Source organism: Pseudophryne corroboree, chromosome 2 (assembly GCF_028390025.1).
Source record: "Pseudophryne corroboree isolate aPseCor3 chromosome 2, aPseCor3.hap2, whole genome shotgun sequence".
In the NCBI taxonomy this organism is placed as follows: Eukaryota; Metazoa; Chordata; class Amphibia; order Anura; family Myobatrachidae; genus Pseudophryne; species Pseudophryne corroboree.
Window position 1 is genome coordinate 650,759,900 of NC_086445.1, and position 26,859 is coordinate 650,786,758.

At 47.9% G+C, this 26,859-nt stretch overlaps 1 protein-coding gene across 3 annotated transcripts in view; it reads left to right on the top strand.

Moving 5' to 3' along the window:
* Window positions 1-26,859, top strand: part of GGNBP2 (gametogenetin binding protein 2) — a 374,808-nt gene that overhangs the window by 200,588 nt on the left and 147,361 nt on the right. For all 3 annotated transcript variants that reach the window (XM_063955008.1, XM_063955007.1, XM_063955006.1), the window contains exon 5: window positions 18,228-18,341. In XM_063955008.1, the coding sequence (XP_063811078.1) occupies window positions 18,228-18,341 (114 nt within the window). The remainder of the gene's footprint in view (window positions 1-18,227; window positions 18,342-26,859) is intronic.

Genomic DNA, 26,859 nt, shown 5'->3' on the forward strand with positions numbered 1-26,859 from the left:
GCGAGATCAAAAGAGCAGTTGTTGAACAGCGTGTCACTTTCGCTGCAGGTGTCACAGTAACACTGCTAGTTTCTCAATATACCGAAGTCACAGTTGGTTCCTATGACTATACTGCCCTTCTTGGGTATGATTCTGGATACGGACCAGAAGGGGGTTTACCTTCAGATGGAGAAGGCCCAGGAACTCATGACTCTGGTCAGGAACTTTTTGAAACCAAGACAGGTGTCGGCATCGCTGCACCCGAGTCCGGGGAAAATCATTCCCTTCGGCAGGTTCCATGCAAGGTCTTTCAAATGGGACCTACTGGACAAGTGGTCCGGGTCACATCTACAGATTCATCAGTTGATCACCTTCTCCCCCAGGGCCAGGGTATCTCTCCTGTGGTGGCTGCAGGATGATCACGTGCTATAGGGCCGCAGGTTCGACATTCAGGACTGGATCCTGGTGTCCACGGATGCGAGCCTCCGAGGTTGGGGAGCAGTCACACAGGGAAAAATAAAATGTCCAAGGTCTTTGGACAAGTCAAGAGACTTGTATTCACTTCTTGGAACTAAGGGCCATATACAACGCCCTACGTCAAGCGGAGACCTTACTTCGCGACCAACCGGTTCTGATCCAGTCAGACAACGTCACAGCAGTAGCTCATGTAAACCGCCAAGGCGGCACAAGGAGCAGAGTGGCGATGGCGGAAGCCACCAGAATTCTTCGCTGGGCGGAGAATTATGTAAGCGCACTGTCAGCAGTGTTCATTCCGGGAGTGGACGACTGGGAAGCAGACTTCCTCAGCGGACACTACCTACGTCCTGGAGAGTGGGCACTTCATCAGGAAGTCTTAGCACAGATTGCAATTCGGTGGAGACTGCCACTGATAGACATGATGGCGTCCCGCTTCAACACAAAGCCGCAGTTATTGCGCCAGGTCAGGAGACCCTCAGCCAGTAAGCTGTGGACACCCTAGTGACACCGTGGGTGTTCCGGTCAGTCTGTGTTTACTCCTCTTCCTCTCATACCCATGGTGTTGAGGATAATAAGAAAGAGGAGTGAGACCATTTCTCATTGTTCCAGATTGGACACGGAGGACCTGGTATCCAGATCTGCAGGAAATGCTCAGAGAATCCGTGGCCTCTTCCTCTAAGACAGGACCTGCTGCAGCAGGGGCCCTGTCTGTTCCCAGACTTACTGCGGCGGCGTTTGACGGCATGGCGGTTCAACGCAGGATCCTAGCGGTAATGGTTATTTTGGAGGAGGTCATTCCTACCCTAATTAAGGCTAGGAAGGAAGTGACATTGAAACATTATCACCGAATATGGCGAAAATGTTTCCTGAGGTGAGGCCGGGAATGCTCCTACGGATTAATTTCTTTTGGGCTTCACTTCCTTCAAACTGGAGTGAACTTGGGCCTAAAATTAGGATCGATAAAGGTTCAAATTTCGGCCTTATCCATTTTCTTCTAAAAAGAATTGGTTTCTCTTCCTGAAGTACAAACGTTTGTGTAGGAAGTACTGCATTTTTAACCTCCTTTTGTACCGCCGGTGGCGCCTTGGGACCTTAACGTGGTGTTGCTGTTCCTTAAGTCTCATTGGTTTGAACCCCTTAAGTCAGTGGTGTTGAAATATTTCACCTGGAAGGTGGTCATGTTGTTAGCCTTGGCTTCGGCTAGGCGAGTTTCGGAATTGGAGGCTTTTATCACTAAAAGCCCTATCTGATTGTCCATAGGGATAGAGCGAAATTGCGGTCCCGTCCTCAATTCCTGCCAAAGGTGGTGTCATCCTCTCATATTTACCAACCTATTGTCGTGCCTGTTGCTACGCGTGGCTTTGAGGATTCCGAGTCCCTTGATGTGGTCAGGGCTTTGAAAATGTATGTGGCCAGAACAGCTAGGATCTGCAAAACAGAAGCACTGTTTGTCTTGTATACAGCCAACAAGGTTGGCGGCCCTGCTTCAAAGCAGACTATTGCTCGCTGGATCTGTAACACGATTCAGCAGGTGCATCCTACGGCAGGATTGCCGTTACCTTAAACGGTTTAGGCCCATTCCACTAGGAAGGTGGGCTCTTCTTGGGCGGCTGCCCGAGGGGTCTCGGCACTACAGCTGTGCCGAGCTGCTACTTGGTCGGGGTCAAATACCTTTGCAAAGTTCTGTAGGTTTGATACCCTGGCTGAGGAGGGCCTTCTGTTTGCTCAATTCGGTGCAGTAGTCATCCGCACTCTCCCGCCCGTTTGGGAGCTTTGGTATAATCCCCATGGTCCTTACGGAGTCCCAGCATCCTCAAGGACGTTAGAAAAAATAAGATTTTACTTACCGGTAAATCTATTTCTCGTAGTCCGTAGATGATGCTGGGCGCCCGTCCCAAGTGCGGACTTCTTCTGCAAGACTTGTATATAGTTATTGCTTACATAAGGATTATGTTATAGTTTATCGGTTGACCCGAGGCTATGTTGTTGTTCATACTGTTAACTGGGTAGTTTATCACAAGTTATACGATGTGATTGGTGTGGATGGTATGGATCTCGCCCTTAGATTTACAAAAATTCTTCCTCGTACTGTCCATCTTCTCTGGGCACAGTTTCCATAACTGAGGTCTGGAGGAGGGGCATAGAGGGAGTAGTCAGTGCATACCCAGAATCCAAAGCTTTCTTAAAGTGCCCCATCTCCTGCGGAGCCCGTCTATTCCCCATGGTCCTTACGGAGTCCCAGCATCCTCTACGGACTACGAGAAATAGATTTACCGGTAAGTAAAATCTTATTTTAATGCTATATCGTTTCCCCGTATGTGGATGGGGTATAGTATTTCCTGTTAGCAAAAATGAACAAGTAGTGCATCCCAAACATTTATGACAGCCGTTCCTACAGCTGAGAAAATTTTGCGGTGTTGGTGGTGTCGGGAAGCCAGTGACGTCAGGTTTTACTAAAAGATCCTTTAAATTTCTACCCCATGAGTAGCTGGATCTTAATCGGGTTTTATGGAAGCATTTCAGTTCTGGATCCGTACTGACCATATGCCATGAATTTTTTGCCTGTTGTGTTGTATGTGGGCTTTGTGTATTATATTCGTTCACCCAGGTAACTATCTTTGTTTCTGTCGTTTTTTTTTACACAAAGGGTCTGTAGGTTTACGTTGGCACACCCGCTGGGCTCTATCTCTGGCTTTTTTCAATTCTTTTGTGTCATAACCTCTTTCTCGAAATTTATCAACCATGGCATCCAATTGGCCCGATGCCTTCTCTCGGTCACTATTGGCTCTGCATACTCGCAAAAACTGAGCGTACGGGAGCCCCCGGGTGGTGGTTTTAGGATGGAATCTGTTGGCGTGTCAGATAGTGTTGCGGTCAGAGGGTTTTGTGTATAGGGACGTATGAATTTGTTGATTCCTGATCTGTATATAGATGTCTAAAAAACAGATTGCATTATCGCTACTGGTCATGGTGAACTTAATCGGGTTACCGGAAGCATTTTGTCTTTCAATAATGGAAATCAGTACTGAGAGATCATCCTGCCAAAAAATCAAAAGATCATCTATGTAACGATGATACATAAATATATATAATCTATGTCTTTGTTATATCTTGCCATGTATGTCAGTTTTGCATCAGAGATTTAGCCATGCCTTGTGATTTTTCTTAATTTATTTTTTTCTTTATACATATTCTGTTATGGCAAACAAAAAATTTAAAATTCATCTACTTGTTACTCGTGAAAAGCAGTTTAGCCGTGTTTTGCATGTTGTGCCAAATTGAGTAAAAAAAGCAGAGATGTAAGTGGACTTACCTTTCCCCAGTGCCTAAACCTAACCTCCCCTTTACGCAGCCTAAACCTAACCCTCCCTCCCCACAGACTAATAAAAACCCTCCCCGGGGGTGCCTAAACCCAACAACCCCTCCCTCCCCGTAGCCTAAACCTAACCAACTCTCCACAGCCTAACCCTATCTTCCCCCCCCTTCTTCCGCAGCTTACTTCTCCGGTGGCCTGGCAAACACTAGTTTGGGTTTCCAGTGATCCTGGTCCTGAGCAGTGTTGGGATTCCGGTGTCCGTCCTATCTATCTATCTATCTATCTATCTATCTATCTATCTATCTATCTATCTATCTATCGTATGTGACCGGCACTCCCTTGTCATAGGTTAATTGCCCAGCGTCATCCAACAATAGAACCTTTAAGAGACGTGGAACAGCACTCACAGGTCTTTATTGATATCAGCGTGCGCTGTATTATGGTCTGCATGACTTAAAGCAGGTCGTGTGTGTGTGTATGAGATAGATTATATATCTATCATACAAATTCAGCACTCGCCTAATATTAACACTTCAAACTGTAATACATCTGAATTCAGGGAATGTTAGTTCCAAAATACTGCAAATATTTAAATACACAGCATGCTTATATCATGTGTTTAGGCCTGTCGAGACAGGAACCACACCCAAGCATATCCGTTAAAACACCTGGGGAATGTCTTAACATTTAATTTACATATGGACAATATGGGTGCAAGAAAGAGTGCGTGTATTTAAAATTCAAAAGATGCCTGGAGCATTGCTCAGATTTGTGTAAGTCAGTGTAGGGACTGACCAAATGGGAATGGCCGTGAAGGGGCTGGTCAGCTTAACAAACTATTGCAATATTTTGGAACTAACATACCCTGAATTCAGATGAATTACAGTTTGAAGTGTTAATATTAGGTGAGTGCTGAATTTGTATGATTTTTTTATTGAAATAGTGTGGTCACAATACCACTGGCACCGCGGATGTATTAGTGCTGTGGGTTTTTGGCTATTGTGTGTGTGTGTGTGTGTGTGTGTGTGTGTGTGTGTGTGTGTGTGTGTGTGTGTGTGTGTGTATATTTTCGATATCTATTTAATTCTCCGAACCTACCGCTTCAAATTTTAAAGCAGAACTTTAAAAAAACAAATATAAATAAATCCTTACTTACAAACATAACAGGAGAGTGGGAGCTTGAATATTCCTGTCCTTCTCTCTGCAGTGCACTGCACCCCGCCAGCACTAATCCCCACATGCTGCCAGGGATCTTCCTGCTTCCAGCCTGCGTGCTTAGCCAGTCACTGAACCGCAGGCTGCAGCTTGACTTCCTTCTTTTGGGCGGCTGAGCCATCGCTCAGCAAGCTCTGCAGCGCCGGTTACTTAGTGGTCAGTGGGGAGGGGAGCGCAGTGCTGTGGCTCGATTAGAGGTCTGATCTGCGGCGGGATACCCGCGGCACTTACCCCCGGAGCCGCCCCCCCCTCCCCCTTCCACACCCATCCCGGTTAATCGGCCTTCAGAGTGCACATTCAAGAATTCCTGTGGTGGGATCCAGTCGTCCTTTTTTCTTTTTCTTTTTTTTCACTCCAGGACCATATGTTCAATTTCTTTACGGTTGAGTTGGGTTTTTAAATTGGTGAAGCATCATAGATCTCTGCTGAGGTGATTTTTGACAAAGTTCTTCCTGGAGACCAAATGTTTTTCTGTAAGGGAAGCCATACATTTCTTTGTTAGCAGGAGTAATTATTCTTTCTCTTGCGTCCTAGAGGATACTGGGAATCCATTTAGTACCATGGGGTATAGATGGGTCCCACTAGGAGCCTTAGGCACTTTAAGAATTTGATAGTGTGCGCAGGCTCCTCCCTGAATGCCCCTCCTACCAGACTCTGTTCAGAATATGTGCCCAGAAGAGCCGGTCACGTTGCTGGAAGCTACTGAAGTTTTCTGCATTTATTTTATGTTTGTTATTTTCAGGCAGGACTGGATGGCACCAGCCTGCTTTGTTGGACTTAGGGAGGGGGACGGCCCAACCTCTTGAAGGGTTAATGGTCCCGTTCCCAGCTGACAGGACACTAGCACCTGAGGAAAATATTCGCACGCCCCACCACGGCAAGCGTACATTCCCGCAGCACGCCGCCACCCCTAACAGAGCCAGAAGAAAGAGTGGTGAGTACTAAGCCAGCATCCCAGCTGGCTTCACTGTGTATCTAGCAGCTCACCAGCGCCACTTGTCCTCTACAGTGGACACAGACGCTGACTTACAGGGATGCGCAGCTCCTCCGGAGAGTCTCCAGATTACCTCAGTTGTACCAGGGTGTCATAGCGGTATCCGGTCTGAAGTTCGACACTGTCTAGGTCGACAACCATAAGTCAACAGTGCCTAGGTCGACAGGGTTTGAAGGTCGACAGGGTTTCTAGGTCGACATGTGCTAGGTCAACAGGTCAAAAGGTCGACATGAGTTTTCACTTTTTTTAAAACTTTTTCATACTTAACGATCCATGTGGACTACGATTGGAACAGTAATCTGCCTTGCCCGAAGCATGGCGAGCGGGCATGGTGCACGAATTCGGCTTTCCCGGCCACTGTACGCAGAAATCGACACACACAAAAAACAACTCGTGTCGACCTAGAAACCCTGTCGACCTAGTGACTGTCGACCTGTAGTGGCTGTCGATTTGGTAATCCACACCCGTCATAGCAGTGCGGGGGGGGGGGGGGGGGGGGGGGTAGCGCTTACCGGTTTACTAAGTCCCCAATCTGGGTACTTCGTCTGCGACTCAGCTGAGCTTGGCATTAGCAGTGAGGGCGCTGTGTGCTGGCTCCAGGCTATCTGTGTCTCTCTTCAAGGGCTCTTTGTGGGTTAATTGTGCATTTAACCTTTTCCTGTGTGTGTGTTGTCGTCCCTGTAACAGTATTTCAGACACAGAGTGTGTTTCATGTAAGGCACAGTGGGGGTTATTCCGACCTGACTGTAGGTTTGTGCGCTACGATCAAGTCAGAACTGAGCATGCACTGGCGTGACGTATGGCTACAAAGCGAATCGTTGCTGGGCGATGGATTGTACGAAGAATCCATTTGCACAGCTGATCGCAAGGAGATTGACAGGAAGAAGGCGTTTGTGCGTGTCAACTGACAGTTTTCTGGGAGTGTATGAAAAAAACGCAGGTGTGTCCAAGCGTTTGCAGGGCGGGTTTCTGATGTCAGTTCCGGCCCCGGACAGGCTGAAGTGATCGCAAGGGCTGAGTAAGTTCAGAGTTACTTGGAAATAGACGGGCTCCGCAGGAGACATGGGCACTTTAAGAAAGACTTTAGACTCTGGGTGTGCACTGGCTTCTCCCTCTATGTCCCTCCTCCAGACCTCAGTTTTAGACTGTGCCCAGAGGAAGATGGGTGCACTGCAGGGAGCTCTCCTGAGTTTCCTGCTAAGAAAGCATTTTGTTAGGTTTTTTCTTATTTTCAGGGAGCTCTGCTGGCAACAGATTCCCTGCATCGAGGGAGAGAGGAGCAAACCTACTTAAATGATAGGCTCTGCTACTCGGCTACTGGACACCATTAGCTCCAGAGGGAGTGGAACACAGGTTCGTCCTGGGCGATCATCCCAGAGCCGCGCCGCCTTTCTCCTCACAGAGCCCGAAGAAAGAAGACTACTGAGGCGGCAGAAGCCCTCGGGTGCTTCACTGAGGTAGCGCACAGCACTGCAGCTGTGCGTCATTGCTCCCATACACCTCACACACTCCGGTCACTGTAAGGGTGCAGGGCGCAGGGGGGGGCGACCTGGGCAGCAATAGAATACCTCTCCTATGGCAAATGACTATATACATGTACAGGTGGGCACTGTACATGTATATAAAAGAGCCCCCGCCATATTTTATTAAGTTTGAGCGGGACAGAAGCCTGCCGCCGAGGGGGCGGGGCTTCTCCCTCAGCACTCACCAGCGCCATTTTCTCTCCACAGCACCGCTGCGAGGAAGCTCCCCGGACTCTCCCCTGCTTGACACACGGTGAAAGAGGGTTTTAAAGTAGAGAGGGGGCACATAATTGGCGATTATACATTACAGCAGCGCTACTGGGTAAACATTGTGTTTTTCTCCGGGGTCGTATAGCGCTGGGGTGTGTGCTGGCATACTCTCTCTCTGTCTCGCCAAAGGGCCTAAAGGGGAAGCTGTCTTCAGAAAAGAGTTTCCTTGTGTGTGTGGAGTGTCGGTACGCGTGTGTCGACATGTTTGACTATGAAGGCTCGCCTAAGGAGGAGGGGGAGTGCATGATTGTCAGGTCGCCGTCGGCAATGCCGACACCGGACTGGATAGATATGTGGAATGTCTTGAATGCTAATGTAAATTTATTGCATAAGAGATTAGACAAGACTGAGGCTTGGGATCAGTCAAGTAGTCAGACCATGCCTGTCCCAGTGGCACCAAGACCTTCTGGTTCTCAGAAACGCATATTATCCCAGATCACTGACACAGATACCGTCACGGATTCAGATTCCAGTGTCGACTATGAGGATGCAAAATTACAGCCAAAAGTGGCTAAAGGTATTCGTTACATAATCATTGCTATTAATGAGGTTTTGCATATTACTGAGGAACCCCCTGTCCCTGACACGAGGGTACACATGTATAAAGAGAAAAAGCCTGAGATCACCTTTCCGTCCTCATTTGAGCTAAGCGAATTGTGCGAAAAGGCTTGGGAATCTCCAGACAGGAGACTACAAGTTCCCAAAAGGATTCTTATGGCGTATCCCTTCCCACAAAAGGACAGGATACGATTGGAATCTTCGCCTAAAGTAGACAAGGCGTTGACACGCTTATCCAAGAAGGTGGCACTGCCTTCCCAGGGTACTGCTACCCTCAAGGATCCTGCGGATCGTAAGCAGGAAGTTACCATGAAGTACATATACACACATTCTGGTACTATTGTTAGGCTGGCTATGGCATCGGCCTGGGTTTGTAGTGCTGTCACAGCATGGACAGATTCCTTGTCTACGGAGATTGAGACCCTAGATAAGGATACCATTCTAATGACCCTAGAGTACATCAACGGTGCTGCGTTATATATGAGGGATGCTCAATGAGACATTTGTTTACTAAGCTCCAGAATAAATGCTATGTCTATTTCTGCTAGGCGACTCTTGTGGACCAGACAGTGGACGGGGGATGCCGACTCAAAGCGGCATATGGAGTCGTTGCCTTACAAGGTGGAGGAGTTGTTTGGAGAAGGCCTCTCGGACCTTGTCTCTACTGCTACGGCTGGTAAATCGAATTTTTTACCTTATGTTCCCCCACAACATACTAAGAAGACACCTCATTACCAAATGCAGTTCTTTCGTTCAAATAAAAGCAAAAAGGTACGGGGATCAAGTGGGGGCACGTCTTAGATTTTTCAGCCACGTCTGGGTTCACTCACTGGTGGATCCCTGGGCAATAGAGATTGTTTCTCAGGGATACAGGCTGGAATTCGAAGAGATGCCTCCTCGCCGGTTTTTCAAATCTGCTCTGCCAGCTTCTCCGTCAGAAAGGGAGTTAGTGTTAACTGCAATTAAAAAATTGTACCTGCAACAGGTGATAGTAAAGGTTCCTCTTCTCCAGCAAGGAAAGGGGTATTACTCAGCCCTGTTTGTGGTTCCGAAACCGGACGGTTCGGTCAGACCCATTTTGAATCTGAAATCCCTGAACCTTTACTTGAAAAGTTCAAGTTCAAGATGGAATCGCTCAGAGTGGTCCTCGCCAGCCTGGAGGGGGGGGGGGGGGGGGAGGGGATTGGATGGTTTCCCTGGACATAAAGGATGCTTACCTTCATGTTCCGATTTTTCTTCCTCACCAGGCGTTCCTGAGATTTGCGGTACAGGACTGTCATTACCAATTTCAGACGTTGCCGTTTGGGCCTTCCACGGCCCCGAGAATTTTCACCAAGGTAATGGCGGAAATGATGGTGCTCCTGCGCAAGCAGGGTGTCGCAATTATCCCATACTTGGAAGATCTCCTCATAAAGGCGAGATCTCGAGAGAAGTTACTGGACAGCGTGTCACTGTCGGTGAGGACGTTGCAAGAGCACGGCTGGATTCTCAATATTCCGAAGTCCCAGCTGGTTCCTACAACGCGTCTGACCTTTTTGGGCCTGATTCTGGACACAGAACAGAAAAAGGGTTTTCTTAAAAAACTGGCCAATTGGTCCTGGTCTCATTTACAGATGCATCAAAGGATCACCCTGTCTCCCAGAGCCAGGATATCTCTCCTGTGGTGGCTGCACAGTGCTCACCTCCTGGAAGGCCACAGGTTCGGCATTCAGGACTGGTTCCTGGTGACCACGGACGCGAGCCTCCGAGGTTGGGGAGCAGTCACACAGGGAAGAAATTTCCAAGGAGTTTGGTTTAGTCAAGAGACTTGTCTTCACATCAACATCCTGGAACTAAGGGCCATATACAACGCCCTACGTCAAGCGGAGATCTTACTTCGCAATCAACCAGTTCTGATCCAGTCAGACAACATGACCGCAGTAGCTCATGTTAACTGCCAAGGCGGCACAAGAAGCAGAGTGGCAATGGCGGCAGCCAACAGAATTCTTCGCTGGGTGGAGTATCATGTAAGCGCTCTGTCAGCAGTATTCATTCCGGGAGTGGACAACTGGGAAACAGACTTCCTCAGCAGACACGATCTGCATCCGGGAGAGTGGGGACTTCATCAGGAAGTCTTCGCGCACATTGCAAGTCGGTGGGGACTACCCCAAATAGACATGATGGCATCCCGTCTCAACAAAAAGCTACAACGGTATTGCGCCAGGTTAAGAGACCCTCAGGCGGTAGCTGTGGATGCCCTAGTGACACCGTGGGTGTTCCAGTCGGTATATGTGTTTCCTCCTCTTCCTCTCATACCCAAGGTGTTGAGGATAATAAGAAGAGGAGGAGTGAGAACAATTCTCATAGTTCCAGATTGGCCACGAAGGACCTGGTATCCGGATCTGCAAGAAATGCTCACAGAAGATCCGTGGCCTCTTCCTCTAAGGCAGGACCTGTTACAACAAGGTCCCTGTCTGTTCCAAGACTTACCGCGGCTGCGTTTGACGGCATGGCGGTTCAACGCCATATCCTAGCGGAAAAAGGTATTCCGGATGAGGTCATTCCTACGCTAATAAAGGCTAGGAAGGACGTGACGTCTAAACCTTATCACCGAATATGGCGAAAATGTTTCTTGGTGGGAGGCCAGGAATGCTCCTACGGAAGAATTCCATCTAGGCCGTTTTCTTCACTTCCTTCAAACTGAAGTGAATTTGGGCCTAATATTAGGCTCCATTAAAGTTCAGATTTCGGCCTTATCCATTTTCTTTCAAAAGGAATTGGCCTCTTTACCTGAAGTACAGACTTTTTTGTGAAGGGATTACTGCATATTCAGCCTCCTTTTGTACCTCCCGGTAGCGCCTTGGGACCTTAACGTGGTGTTATGTTTCCTTAAGTCACATTGGTTTGAACCACTTAAAACAGTGGAGTTGAAATATCTCACTTGGAAGGTGGTCATGTTGTTAGCCTTGGCTTCGGCTAGGCGAGTTTCGGAATTGGCGGCTTTATCACATAAAAGCCCCTATCTGGTTTTCCATAGGGATAGAGCGGAGTTGCGGACCCGTCCTCAATTCCTACCTAAGGTGGTCTCATCCTTTCATATGAACCAACCTATTGTCGTGCCTGTGGCTACACCTGACTTGGAGGTTTCAGAGTCCCTTGATGTGGTCAGGGCTTTGAAAATTTACGTGGCCAGAACGGCTAGGATCAGAAAAACAGAAGCACTGTTTGTCCTGTATGCAGCCATCAAGGTTGGCATCCCTGCTTCAAAGCAGACTATTGCTCGTTGGATCTGTAACACGATTCAGCAGGTGCATTCTACGGCAGGATTGCCGTTACCGAAATCGGTTAAGGCCCATTCCACTAGGAAGGTGGGCTCGTTTTGGGCGGCTGCCCAAGGGGTCTCGACACTACAGCTGTGCCGATCTGCTACCTGGTCGGGGTCTAACACTTTTGCAAAGTTCTATAAGTTTGATACCCTGGCCGAGGAGGACCTCCTGTTTGCTCAATCGGTGCTGCAGAGTCATCCGCACTCTCCCGCCCATTTAGGACCTTTGGTATAATCCCCATGGTCCTTACGGAGTCCCAGCATCCTCTAGGACGTTAGAGAAAATAAGATTTTACACTTACCGGTAAATCTATTTCTCGTAGTCCGTAGAGGATGCTGGGCACCCGTCCCAAGTGCGGACTTCTTCTGCAATACTTGTATATAGTTATTGCTTACATAAGGGTTATATTATAGTTCATCGGTTTGGACCGAGACTATGTTGTTTGTTCATACTGTTAACTGGGTAGTTTATCACAAGTTATACGGTGTGATTAGTGTGGCTGGTATGAATCTTGCCCTTGGATTAACAAAAATCCTTTCCTCGTACTGTCCATCTCCTCTGGGCACAGTTTCTCTAACTGAGGTCTGGAGGAGGGGCATAGAGGGAGTAGTCAGTGCACACCCAGAGTCTAAAGTCTTTCTTAAAGTGCCCATGTCTCCTGCGGAGCCTGTCTATTCCCCATGGTCCTTACGGAGTCCCAGCATCCTTTACGGGCTACGAGAAATAGATTTACCGGTAAGTGTAAAATCTTATTTTTTGCTCGGCTGCACATGCGATCGCACATTTGTAAAGCAAAAATACACTTCCCTGTGGCCGGTGACTGTGTTCGCACAGCTGCTGAATACAGCTAGCGGGCATTCAACTCTGAATGACCCCCAGTGTTACTCTTCCCCAGAAGGTTCACTACAGTGTACTCGGTGCAGTGTACCTTCCCAGGCTAGCGGGGCGAAGCCATCTTGGCTGGATTCCATTAGGGGAATGATTTCCAATATTTCTACTAAATTATCCCGCAATGAGAAAGAGACGCAATACTTGACTGAGTTTATAAACCGAGACTAAGTACCCAAACCAGCATCTCGGTCCCCTGCCATTTGTCAGCAAAAACGTCCTTTGGCCCATATCCTGTAGTCTGACTCTGATGAGGCGTCAGACATGGAGGAGAGGGAGGTTACTCTGTCACAGGGAATAGAAGCTCTCATAGAGGCTATCGGAGAGATTCTGCATATCCCTGATAAGGTAACAGGAGACTGAGGAATCTTATTTTAATATAAAAAAGAAACCCTCATCCACTTTTCCTGTGTCAAATTAACTAAATACCCTGTTTGAAGAACCATGGGTTAATCCTGATAGGAAATTTCAAATCCCTAAAAGATTGATATCATCTTTTCCCTTTACTCCAGAGGATAGAAAAAAATGGAAAAATCCAGGCTGTCACTGAAAATTGTATTGCCTGTCCCTGGTGCAACCTCCCTAAAAGACACCGCTGATCGTAGAATTGAGAATACACTCAAATGTTTGTATACAGCTGCTGGGGTGGCACAGAGACCCACTATAGCATGTGGGTGGTTTACGAAGGCCATCGCAAAATGGTCGGGGAACCTAATTGAAGGGTTAGATACCTTGCCTAAGGGGGAGATTGTTTTGCTCCTGCAACATATACAGGACTCTGCAAATTTTATGGTGGAAGCCATAAAAGAAATGGTTTTGCTTAATGCACGCACCTATCATCAGCATGCGGAGGCTTATGACTACTGCCAACGCGGACTCCAGGAAAGGCGTGGAAGGCCTACCCTTCACAGAAGAGGCCTTATTTGAAGATGAACTAGACAAATGGATCTCCAGAGCTACTGCGGGTAAGTCCACGTATCTTCCTTCTGCAACTCCCCCAGCCAGGAAAGCCTACTCTGGACCTAATCTACAGTCCTTTCGGACTGCCAAGTTTAAGGGCAAAACCAGAGGTTCTTCTACTGCCACCAGAGGCGCTAGTGGTAAATCACGAAAACCAGCAACTGCCGGTTCACAGGAACAGAGCTCAAGCTGTGCTTTCTCAAAGCCCCTTAGCATGACTGTGGACCGCGATACCTGGAAGACTGGCAGGTGGGAGCCCGACTGAAATTTTTTAGTCACATCTGGGCAACATCATGCCAGGATCCCTGGGTCATAGATCTTCTTTCCCAGGCTACAGACTGGAGTTTCAGGTGCTCTCACCTCACAGATTCTTCAAATCAGGCTTACGAGTTTCACTGGAAGGAAGTATAACCTTAAAGAACACCATTCAAAATCTGGTACAGACTTTGGTCATTGTTCCAGTTCCACCTCACCTGCAAAACAAGGGATATTATTCCAACCTGTTTGCAGTACCGAAACCGGACAGTTCGTTAAGACCGATTTTGAACCTCAAGTCGTTGAACCTGTACTTACGAGTATTCAAATTCAAGATGGAATCTCTGAGAGCGGTGATTTCAGGTCTGGAGGAGGGGGAATTCCTAGTGTCTCTAGATATCAAGGATGCATACCTTCATATTCCGATCTGGCCGCCTCATCAGGCTTATCTACGGTTTGCACTGCAAGACTGCCACTACGTCTCTCCATGGCACCGAGAGTGTTCACCATGGTGATGGCAGAGATTATGTTTCTACTCCGCATACAGGGAGTGAATATAATTCCGTACCTGGATGATCTTTTGATAAAGGCACCGTCCAGGGAGCGGTTGTTGGATAGTATTCGCCCATCAACCAGACTACTACTGCATCATGGAAGGATTTTGAACTTACCAAAATCTCACCTGGATCCGACGCAGAGTCTTTCCTTCCTGGGTATGATAGTGGACACGGAATCTCAGAGAGTGTTCCTTTTCTCGGAGAAGGCTTTGTAAATCCAGTCGATTGTTCGGGCTGTCCTGAAGCCAGCCCGGATCTCTGTTCATCTGTGTATTCACCTTCTGGGGAAAATGGTGGCCTCTTACGAGGCACTTCAGTATGGAGGGTTTCATGTGAGGCCCTTCCAGCTGGATCTGTTGGACAAATGGTCCGGAGTGCATCTTCACATGCACCAGAGGATCTGTCTGTCGCCAAAAGCCAGAATCTACCTTCTGTGGTGGCTACAGACTTCTCACCTCATCGGAGGTCGGAGGTTCGGTATTCAGAATTGGATTCTGCTAACCACATACACAAGCCTCAGATGTTGGGGAGCAGTCGCCAAGGGGATGCAGTTTCAAGGTAGATGGTCAAGTCAGGAAGTAATCCTTCCAATAAACATCTTTGAACTCATGGCAATCTACAATGCCCTTTTGCAGGCGTCAACTCTACTTCGGAATCAGGCCATTCAAGTCCAGTCGGACAATGTAACGTACATAAACTGACAGGGCAGTATGAAAAGCAGAGCTGCAATGTCAGCAGTGACAAGAATTCTCTTCTGGGCAGAAAAACACGCTGTGGCATTGTCTGCGGTCTTCATTCCGGGAGTAGACAACTGGGAAGCAGACTTCCTCAGCAGACACGACCTGCACCCGGGGGTGTGAGGAGCCTTCACCCAGAAGTGTTCAGGTGTTTGACACGTTGGTGGGGATATCCACAAGTCGACATGATGGCCTCTCGTCTCAACAAGAAGCTCAAGTGGCATTGTTCCAGGTCGAGAGACCCACAGACAGTGGCGGCAGACGCTCTGACTCCATGGGTCTACCAGATGGTGTATGTGTTTCCTGCACTTCCTCTGATCCCAGGAATTCTAAAAAGAATAAGAAGGTAAAAGGTTCAAGCAATTCTCATTTCTCCGGAGTGGCCAAGAAGGGCCTGATATGCGGACTTTCTGGAGATGCTCCTCGAAGATCCGTCCATGGCCTCTACCTCTTCACGAGGATCTTCTGCAACAGGGCCCATTCGTCTATCAAGACTTACTGTGGCTACGTTTTAACGGTATGGAGGTTGAACGGCTAATTCTAGCCAGGGGATGGATTCCTGACAGTCATCCCGACTATGATCCAAGCCAGGAAAGGGGTGATGTCTAAACATTACCACCATATATGGAAGAAGTATGTCTCTTGGTGTTTGAGCAGACAATATTCCGCAGTGGAATTTCATCTGGGATGTCTCCTGCTTTTTCTGCAGTCTGGTGTGGATGTGCGCCTACGCCTAGGTTCCCTTAAAGTACAGATTTCGGTGTTGTCTATTTTCTTTCAGAAACAATTGGCTTCTCTCCCTGAGATCCAGACATTCTTGAAAGGTGTTCTGCATATCCAGCCTCCCTTTGTGCCTCCCACGGCACCTTGGTATCTCAAGTTAGTGCTGCAGTTCCTCCAATCAGACTGGTTTGAACCGTTACAGGAGGTTGACTTAAAGTATCTTGTGTGGAAGACAGTCACACTATCTGCCTTGGCCTCAGCAAGACGTGTGTCTGAACTAGTGGCGTTCTCACAAGAGTCGATACTTTCTTTTCCATGAGGACAGAGCTGAACTCGTCAGCAATTTCTTTCTAAGGTGGTGACCACTTTTCACATCAACCTATTGTGGCTTCCGGCTGTGACGGACACCTCTGCTAGTTCAAAGTCTTTGAATGTTGTGAGGGCTTTGAAGGTGTATTTAAAAAGAACAGCTCGTCACAGACAATCTGACTCGCTGTTCATTCTCTATGATCCCAGTGAAATTGGCTGTTCTGCTTCAAAGCAGTCTATTGCACGCTGGATCAGGCTCACTATCCAGCATGCTTATTCCACGGATGGATTGCCAGTTCCAAAGTCTTTACAGGCCCATTCTACTAGGTCGGTGGGTTCTTCTTGGGCGGCTGCCCGGGCTGTCTCGGCTTTACAGCTCTGCCGAGCAGCTACTTGGTCAGGTTCGAACACGTTTGCAAAGTTCTACAAGTTTGATATTTTGGCCTCTGAGGACCTTGAGTTTGGTCAATAATTTCTGCAGGAACCTCCACACTCTCCCACCCGCTTTGGGAGCTTTGGTACTTCCCCATGGTACTAAATGGATTCCCAGTATCCTCTAAGAAAAGAGAAAATAGGATTTTAATTACCTACTGGTAAATCTTTTTCTCGTAGTCCGTAGAGGGTACTGGGCGCCCGCCCGGTGCTTCGTTCTTCCTGCACTTTTACTTGGTTAAGTATTCTGGTTTGTTCAGCTGTTGCTGTTCATGTTTCAAGTTTGGTTAGCATGGCTTTCCTAGTGTGTGTGTGTGTGTGTGTGTGTGTGTGTGTGTGTGTGTGTGTGTGTGTGTGTGTGTGTGTGTGTGTTGGTTCGTAATCTCACCAGTTTTCTTATCTATCCGTCTCTCAAAGTATGTCCGTCTCCTCGGGCACAGTTTCCTAGACTGAGTATTGTAGGAGGGGCATAGAGGGAGGAGCCAGTGCACACTATCAAATTCTTAAAGTGCCCAAGGCTCCTAGTGGACCTGTCCATACCCCATGGTACTAAATTGATTCCCAGTATCATCTAAGGACTACTAGAAAAGGATTTACTGGTAGGTAATTAAAATCCTATTATTCCTCGAACTGTAGAACAGATTGGGATTTTATTCAGATTTTTATAGTCCAGAAACTGGACTAAGCACTGCTGAAGGGGTACAGATTCAAGACTGAGTTCTTGCAGTTAGGATCGTATACTTTAATTTCCAGTCTGGCAGTGATACCCTTGTCTATTTAGTTTTGTGTTTCAACTTTCAGTTCTGAGCTGTTCACAAAATTCTGGTTAAGAAATGTTAAATCTTAAGTGTCTCCACTATCTACCCTTTTTCATGGCTAGGTTTAAAGTATTTTCTTCCAGCTGCAAGTTAAGGTCCTGTGTCCTCTGTGTTAATCATCAACTAAGCTGCCTTTCACAAACTATTTTTCAACCCAATTACAATTTTATGGTGGTTCAGATATGTTTGAAACCTTTTTTTAGGTCTAAGTGGATGGGAAAAGGTTGATCCATTACCCCTACCTGTACAATATGCTGATCAGTGCGTACTGTAAAGCCTTGTTGCAGCTCTTGTTTCGAAGATGCACAGATCTTGGAATACCATGGTTGGGTTATCCAAAACAAGAAATCCAACACCTTTCCTATGGATCATGTTACAAGTAGAGGAGAAGTGTTTAAGGATCTGACACTTCCACTGCAAGGTCATAGCTAAATTCCATTTTGGAAGGCATATGAATGATTTGCATTTTATGAGAACTATACTTTTGATATCACTGTGTTTTTTGTTTTTATGCTTGTTCCTGGCAATGCAATAACGCCTGAATCTGAGAACATCGTAAGGAGAGATGTATCAAACCTTCAAAGAGACGTTGCCCATAGCAACTAAACACATTCTAGTTATCGTGTATCAAGTACTTTCTATAAAATGATGGGTAGAAGCTGATTGGTTGCTGTAGGTAACGTATCTTTTAGAAGCTTTGATACATATTCCCCAGTCCCTATAGATTGTAAGCTTGCGAGCAGGGCCTTCCTACCTCTGACTGTTTGTTATCACCCAGTTTGTTATTGTTATTTGAAATTGTAAAGCGCAACGGAATTTTCTGCACTATATTAGAAACTGTTAATAAATAATAAATTAATAATAGTCTGATATGTGAAGAGAGAAAACATAAGATCTTTCTCTACTTGCAGGGGGAACTGGATGGATATTTGGGAAGTAATGTCCCAGGAATGCCGTGATGAAGTTGTTTTAATTGATTCCAGTTGTCTTTTGGAAACTTTGGAAAATTACCTTCGAAAGCACAGGTTAGTTTCTCCACATTTTTTTTTGTTTATCTTTTTCCAAATTATTTTTTAATGGTTACTGGTTAAAGAAATAGAAGTGTAAAAGTGTAAGCTACTTGTGGTTACAGGAGGAGACGGGGGGAGGAGAGCCGGGAGCACAGTGCTACAGCAGCTGGCAGCGTAGCCGGGGGATGTCATGGCTGCCGCTCACAGCAGCGTCCACCCGGCTCCAGCAAGCGGGTCCTCGCTTGCTGGAGCCGGGTGGACGCTGCTGTGAGCGGCGGCTGTGACCTCCTCCGGCTACACTGCCAGCTGCTGTAGCGCTGCGCTACCAGCTCTCTCCCCCCCTCCCCCCCTTCCTTTCTCCGGCGCTGCTCTACCCTTGTGCCCGCGGCTCAGCTCCTGCATCTCAGTTCGACTTTAAAAAAAAAAAAAAAAAATCGAGTTGCGATTGCTTTGAATAGCCCAGGTCGGATCCATTCCAACCAATGAATGTCGGAATGGATCCGACTTCAATTGAATATACCCCTTAGGGGATATTACGTGGATATACTATGAACAACAAACGATATCCATGTTTTAAACAATCCATTGCTAGGTGCATGCAGTATTGAGTAATGCTTTATAACGGTTAGCAGAATGCAACATTTGTGTCCATTCATCATTCTATGAGATGTTGATAATCATTTTAGTTGTAACATTTCCCCTGTGAAGTTAATGTGGATACCAGGGACATGCAGTCCTCCCGTGTTTATAATGATTCAAAAAATACTTACAACACACATCAACACGCATTCAAGAAATATTTACAACACACATCTTGTGTCATACATATGTTCTTTGTATTTTTGTTATCATTTGTGCCATAAAAAATACAGCCCAATTTTGTTTTGGAAGCAGCAAGATCGGTGCCTCCCACTGAAGGTGCTTGAGGAGGGGGTGGGTGGGGGGGGCAAGTCGTGAGATGCAAAAGGCCATAGAAAAATACTGTGGAAGCGGCACTAGTAGAAGCGCCTCAGTGACAGGTACATGCCTCCAGCATGCCTCTGTGATTCAAGCAGGTGTGATTGGACAGCCGGCTGTCAGTCTACCAGACTGGAGGGAGCATGGAAGAGGTCCCCGACGATAAAAGATGCAGGAAGTACTGGTGGGTGCAGCCATGCAAAAGAGCTTACAGGCCTCCTCCCCCAGGTGAAGCCCTTGTATAATAAACTATTAGAACATTAGGTGTCTTGTCTTTATTTTAATATTTTCTTTACAGGTACCAGCGGGCCCTTAATGTCTGGGTGTGCTGGCACTTGTGGTTCACCAAGTGCCAGCATGCTGGGGCAGGCTTGCTGGGACCTGTAGGCCTCCTATAAAGAACAATATTATGACATGTACCCCGCATCTACTGCCATCAGTAGATGTGGGAGGGGGAACCCCATTTAATTTTTTGGGGATTCCCCACTTTCCAGGAATTCCAGCCCTTGGCTTACTGGTTTGGAGGTTGTTAATGTGATGGCAGCCGGACCCCACACGGAGTGTTTTCCCTGCTAAGGCATTATCCCCCTGGCTGGTTGTGCCTGGTGCTGGTTATTGTTAAACATATACAGCCATGGCCAAAAGTTTTGTGAATGACACAAATATTAATTTTCACAAAGTTTGCTGCCTCAGTTTTTATGATAGCAATTTGCACATACTCCAGAATATTATGAAAAGTGATCAGATGAATTTTCCAATTAATTTAAAAAGTCAATTTTTTTTTCATCCACTAGGGGTCACTGGAGTACTCTTGGGATATGGACGGCTTTAGCAGGACAGGCACTGAATATTTAAATTTAGTAACTCTCCTCCCCTCCATACTCCAAGAATACCTCAGTGTTGGTGCTCACAGGAGTGACAAGCACGAGTGGTTCTTCCACACATACTTCGATTTTTATACTATTTTTTTCTTTTTAATACTTAAGCACATCCCTTCCCAGCTTAGCAAGAAGCTCGGTCCGGGATAGTGCACGCTTCAAGAAGCAGCTACTGGCGTGTTGGTCCTCACACAAGGACCACCCTCACAGCCTCAAGCAACTCTATCTGAGCTGCAGGAAAGGGTAGACAGAGCTTACAGAAGAAGCTCCATCATAGGCCTCACTACAGGAGATCAGGTATGCTGGGGTACAGGGCGGTCAGCTCACGCTGGCGCCCCGCTGTGTGGGGAACGCGCTTGCCAAAGATCCAAGACCGCTTCTATGGCGCAGGGGTGTTAGTAGGAATTTTGGATCAGGTTTCTTATAGTACTGGCCACGTGCACTGCACTTCGGCCGTAGACACAGCTTAGTAATTTCTCTGACGTCCTAGTGGATGCTGGGAACTCCGTAAGGACCATGGGGAATAGCGGCTCCGCAGGAGACTGGGCACAACTAAAGAAAGCTTTAGGACTACCTGGTGTGCACTGGCTCCTCCCACTATGACCCTCCTCCAGACCTCAGTTAGAATCTTGTGCCCGGCTGAGCTGGTTGCACACTAGGGGCTCTCCTGAGCTCCTAGAAAGAAAGTATATTTAGGTTTTTTATTTTACAGTGAGATCTGCTGGCAAAAGACTCACTGCAGCGAGGGACTAAGGGGAGAAGAAGCGAACCTACCTAACTGGTGGTAGCTTGGGCTTCTTAGGCTACTGGACACCATTAGCTCCAGAGGGATAGACCGCAGGAACCGGCCTTGATGTTCGGTCCCGGAGCCGCACCGCCGGCCCCCTTACAGAGCCAGAAGCAAGAAGTGTTCCGGAAAATCGGCGGCAGAAGACTTCAGTCTTCACCAAGGTAGCGCACAGCGCTGCAGCTGTGCGCCATTGCTCCTCATGCACACCTCACACTCCGGTCACTGATGGGTGCAGGGCGCTGGGGGGGGCGCCCTGAGCAGCAATGTGAAGACCTTGGCTGGCAAAATAATCACAATATATAGTCCCAGAGGCTATATATGTGATAAATACCCCTGCCAGAATCCATAAAAAAGCGAGAGAAAAGTCAGCCGAAAAAGGGGCGGGGCTATCTCCCTCAGCACACTGGCGCCATTTTCTCTTCACAGTGCAGCTGGAAGACAGCTCCCCAGGCTCTCCCCTGTAGTTTTCAGGCTCAAAGGGTTAAAAAGAGAGGGGGGCGCACTAAATTTAGGCGCAATATTGTTTATACAAGCAGCTATTGGGGAAAAGTCACTCAGTTATAGTGTTAATCCCTACATTATATAGCGCTCTGGTGTGTGCTGGCATAGTCTCTCTCTGTCTCCCCAAAGGGCTTTGTGGGGTCCTGTCCTCAGTAAGAGCATTCCCTGTGTGTGTGCGGTGTGTCGGTACGGCTGTGTCGACATGTTTGATGAGGAGGCTTATGTGGAGGCGGAGCAGATGCCGATAAATGTGATGTCGCCCCTGTGGGGCCGACACCAGAGTGGATGGATAGGTGGAAGATATTAACCGACAGTGTCAACTTCTTACATAAAAGGCAGGATGACGTAACAGCTGTGGGACAGCCAGCTTCTCAGCCCGCACCTGCCCAGGCGTCTCAAAGGCCATCAGGGGCTCAAAAAACGCCCGTTACCTCAGATGGCAGACACAGATGTCGACACGGAGTCTGACTCCAGTGTCGATGAGGTTGAGACATATACACAATCCACTAGGAACATCCGTTGCATGATCCCGGCAATAAAAAATGTGTTACACATTTCTGACATTAACCCAAGTACCACTAAAAAAGGGTTTTATGTTTGGGGAGGAAAAGCAGGCAGTGTTTTGTTCCCCCATCAGATGAGTGAATGAAGTGTGTGAAAAAGCGTGGATTCCCCCGATAAGAAACTGGTAATTTCTAAAAAGTTACTGATGGCGTACCCTTTCCCGCCAGAGGATAGGTTACGCTGGGAGATATCCCCTAGGGTGGATAAGGCGCTCACACGTTTGTCAAAAAAGGTGGCACTGCCGTCTTAGGATACGGCCACTTTGAAGGTACCTGTTGATAAAAAGCAGGAGGCTATCCTGAAATCTGTATTTACACACTCAGGTACTAGACTGAGACCTGCAATTGCCTCAGCATGGATAGTGCTGCTGCAGCGTGGTCTGTGACCCTGTCAGACAGGGATACTATTTTACTAACATAAGAGCATATTAAAGACGTCGTCTTATATATAAGGGATGCACAGAGGGATATTTTGCCGGCTGGCATCTGAATTAATGCAATGTCCTTTCTGCCAGGAAGGTATTAGAGACCCGGCACTGGACAGGTGATGCTGACTTTAAAAGGCACATAGAGATTCTGCCTTATAAGAGTGAGGAATTGTTTGGGGATGGTCTCTGGGACCTCATATCCACAGCAACAGCTGGGAAGAAAACATTTTTTATCTCCGGTTTCCTCACAGCCTAAGAAAGCACTGTATTATCAGGTACAGTCCTTTCGGCTTCAGAAAAGCAAGCGGGTCAAAGACGCTTCCTTTCTGCACAGAGACAAAGGAAGAGGGAAAAAGCTGCACCAGTCAGCCAGTTCCCAGGATCAAAGTTCTTCCCCCGCTTCCTCTGAGTCCACCGCATGACGCGGGGGCTCCACAGGTGTAGCCAGGTGCGGTGGGGGGCGCGTTTTGAGAACTTCAGCGTCCAGTGGGCTCGCTCACAGGTGGATCCCTGGGTTCTGCATGTAGTATCACAGGGATACAAGCTGGAGTTCGAGGCGACTCCCTCTCGCCGTTACCTCAAATCAGCAAGCTGTACTTCCAGCAGGTGAAAATCAAGGTACCCCTCCTTCAACAAGGCCGGGGTTACTATTCCACAATGTTGTGGTACTGAAACCAGACGGTTCGGTGAAACCCATTCTAAAATTGAAATCCTTGAACACTTATATACGAAGGTTCAAGTTAAAAATGAAATCGCTCAGGGCGGTTATTGCAAGCCTGGTCGAGGGAGATTACATGGTATCTCTGGACATCAAGGATGCTTACCTGTATGTCCCCATTTACCATCCTCACCAGGAGTACCTCAGTTTTGTGGTACAAGTTTGTCGTTACCAATTCCAGACGTTGCCGTTCAGTCTGTCCACGGCACCGAGAGTATTTACCAAGGTAATGGCCGAAATGATGATACTCCTTTAAAAAAAAGGGAGTTTTTAATTATCCCGTTCTTGGACGATCTCCTGATAAAGGCGAGGTCCAAGGAGCAGTTATTGGTCGGGGTAGCACTATCTCGGGAAGTGCTACAACAGCACAGCTGGTTCCTACGACACGTCTACTGTTCCTAGGGATGGTTCTGGACACAGACCAGAAAAAAAAAAAGGGTTTCTCCAGGAGGAGAAAGCCAAGGAGCTGTCATCTTTAGTCAGAGGCCTCCTGAAACCAAAACAGGTGTCGGTGCATCACTGCACGCGAGTCCTGGGAAAAATGGTTGCTTCCTACGAAGCAATGCCGTTCGGCAGGTTCCATGCAAGAGCTTTTCAGTGGGACCTGTTGGACAAGTGGTCCGGATCGCATCTTCAGATGCATCGGCTGATAACCCTGTCTCCAAGGACCAGGGTATCTCTGCCGTGGTGACTGCAGGGTGCTAATCTTCGAGAGGGCCGCAGATTCGGCATACAGGACTGGGTTCTGGTGACCACGGATGCCAGCCTTCGAGGCTGGGGGGCAGTCACACAGGGAAAAAACTTCCAGGGACTATGGTCGAATCAGGAGATTTCCCTACACATAAACATTCTGGAACTAAGGGCCATTTACAATGCCCTAAGTCAAGCAAGACCCCTGCTTCAAAACCAGCCGGTACTGATTCAGTCAGACAACATCACGGCGGTCGCCCATGTAAACCAACAGGACGGCACAAGAAGCAGGATGGCGATGGCAGAAGCCACAAGGATTCTCCGATGGGCGGAAAATCATGTGTTAGCACTGTCAGCTGTGTTCATTCCCGGAGTGGACAACTGGGAAGCAGATTTTTCTCAGCAGACACGACCTCCACCCGGGAGAGTGGGGACTTCATCCAGAAGTCTTCCAAATGATTGTACACCATTGGGAAAGGCCACAGGTGGACATGATGGCGTCCCGCCTCAACAAAAAGCTAAAAAGATATTGCGCCAGGTCAAGGGACCCTCAGGCGATAGCTGGGGACGCTCTGGTGACACAGTGGGTGTACCAGTCGGTGTATGTGTTCCCTCCTCTGCATCTCATACCTAAGGTACTGAGAATAATAAGAAGGAGAGGAGTAAGAACTATACTCGTGGTTCCGGATTGGCCAAGAAGAGCTTGGTACCGAGAACTTCAAGAAATGATCTCAGAGGACCCATGGTCTCTGCCGCTCAGACAGGACCTGCTGCAGCAGGGGCCCTGTCTGTTCCAAGACTTACCGCGGCGGCGTTTGGCGGCATGGCGGTTGAACACCGGATCCTAAAGGAAAAAGGCATTCTGGAGGAAGTCATTCCTACGCTGATTGGGGCTAGGAAAGATGTGACCGCACAACATTATCACCGCATATGGTGAAAATATGTTGCTTGGTGTGAGGCCAGGAAGGCCCCAACAGAAGAATTTCAACTGGGTCGATTTCTGCACTTCCTACAGTCAGGAGTGACTATGGGCCTAAAATTGGCTTCCATTAAGGTCCAGATTTCGGCTCTGTACATTTTCTTCCAAAATGAACTGGCTTCACTGCCTGAAGTTCAGACTTTTGTTAAGGGAGTGCTACATACTCAGCCTCCTTTTGTGCCTCCAGTGGCACCGTGGGACCTCAACGTGGTGTTGGGTTTCCTAAAGTCACATTGGTTTGAGCCACTTAAAACCGTGGATTTAAAATATCTCACGTGGAAAGTGGTCATGCTTTTGGCCTTGGCTTCGGCTAGGCGAGTGTCAGAATTGGCGGCTTTGTCATGTAAAAGCCCTTATCTGATTTTCCATATGGATAGGGCAGAATTGAGGACTCGTCCCCAGTTTCTCCCTAAGGTGGTATCAGCGTTTCACTTGAACAAACCTATCGTAGTGCCTGCGGCTACTAGGGACTTGGAGGATTCCAAGTTACTGGACGTAGTCAGGGCCTTAAAAATGTAAGGTTTCCAGGACGGCTGGAGTCAGGAAGACTGACTCGCTATTTATCCTGTATGCACCCAACAAGCTGGGTGCTCCTGCGTCGAAGCAGACGATTGCTCGCTGGATTTGTAGCACAATTCAGCTTGCGCATTCTGCGGCTGGACTGCCTCATCTTAAATCAGTGAAAGCCCATTCCACGAGGAAGGTGGGCTCTTCTTGGGCGGCTGCCCGAGGGGTCTCGGCCTTACAACTTTGCCGAGCTGCTACTTGGTCAGGGTCAAACACGTTTGCAAAATTCTACAAATTTGATACCCTGGCTGAGGAGGACCTTGAGTTCTCTCATTTGGTGCTGCAGAGTCATCCGCACTCTCCCGCCCGTTTGGGAGCTTTGGTATAATCCCCATGGTCCTTACGGAGTTCCCAGCATCCACTAGGACGTCAGAGAAAATAAGATTTTACTCACCGGTAAATCTATTTCTCGTAGTCCGTAGTGGATGCTGGGCGCCCATCCCAAGTGCGGATTGTCTGCAATACTTGTATATAGTTATTGCCTAACTAAAGGGTTATTATTATGAGCCATCTGTTGAGAGGCTCAGTTATGTTTCATACTGTTAACTGGGTATAGTATCACGAGTTATACGGTGTGGCTGGTATGAGTCTTACCCGGGATTCAAAATCCTTCCTTATTGTGTCAGCTCTTCCGGGCACAGTATCCTAACTGAGATCTGGAGGAGGGTTATAGTGGGAGGAGCCAGTGCACACCCGTTAGTCCTAAAGCTTTCTTTAGTTGTGCACAGTCTCCTGCGGAGCCGCTATTCCCCATGGTCCTTACGGAGTTCCCAGCATCCACTACGGACTACGAGAAATAGATTTACCGGTGAGTAAAATCTTATTTCTCTAACGTCCTAAGTGGATGCTGGGACTCCGTAAGGACCATGGGGAATAGCGGCTCCGCAGGAGACTGGGCACAACTAAGAAAGCTTTAGGACTAACTGGTGTGCACTGGCTCCTTCCACTATGACCCTCCTCCAGACCTCAGTTAGAATCTTGTGCCCTGCTGAGCTGGATGCACACTAGGGGCTCTCCTGAGCTCCTAGAAAGAAAGTATATTTTAGTTTTTTTATTTTACAGTGAGATCTGCTGGCAACAGACTCACTGCAGCGAGGGACTAAGGGGAGAAGAAGCGAACCTACCTAACTGGTGGTAGCTTGGGCTTCTTAGGCTACTGGACACCATTAGCTCCAGAGGGATCGACCGCATGGATTCGGCCATTGATGTTCGGTCCCGGAGCTGCGCCGCCGGCCCCCTTACAGAGCCAGAAGCAAGAAGAGTCCGGAAAATCGGCAGCAGAAGACATCAGTCTTCACCAAGGTAGCGCACATTGCTCCTCATACACACTTCACACTCCGGTCACTGAGGGTGCAGGGCGCTGGGGGGGGGCGCGGCGCGGCCGGGCGCCCTAAGCAGCAATAAAAACACCTTGGCTGGCAAATATATCACAATATATAGCCCCAGAGGCTATATATGTGAT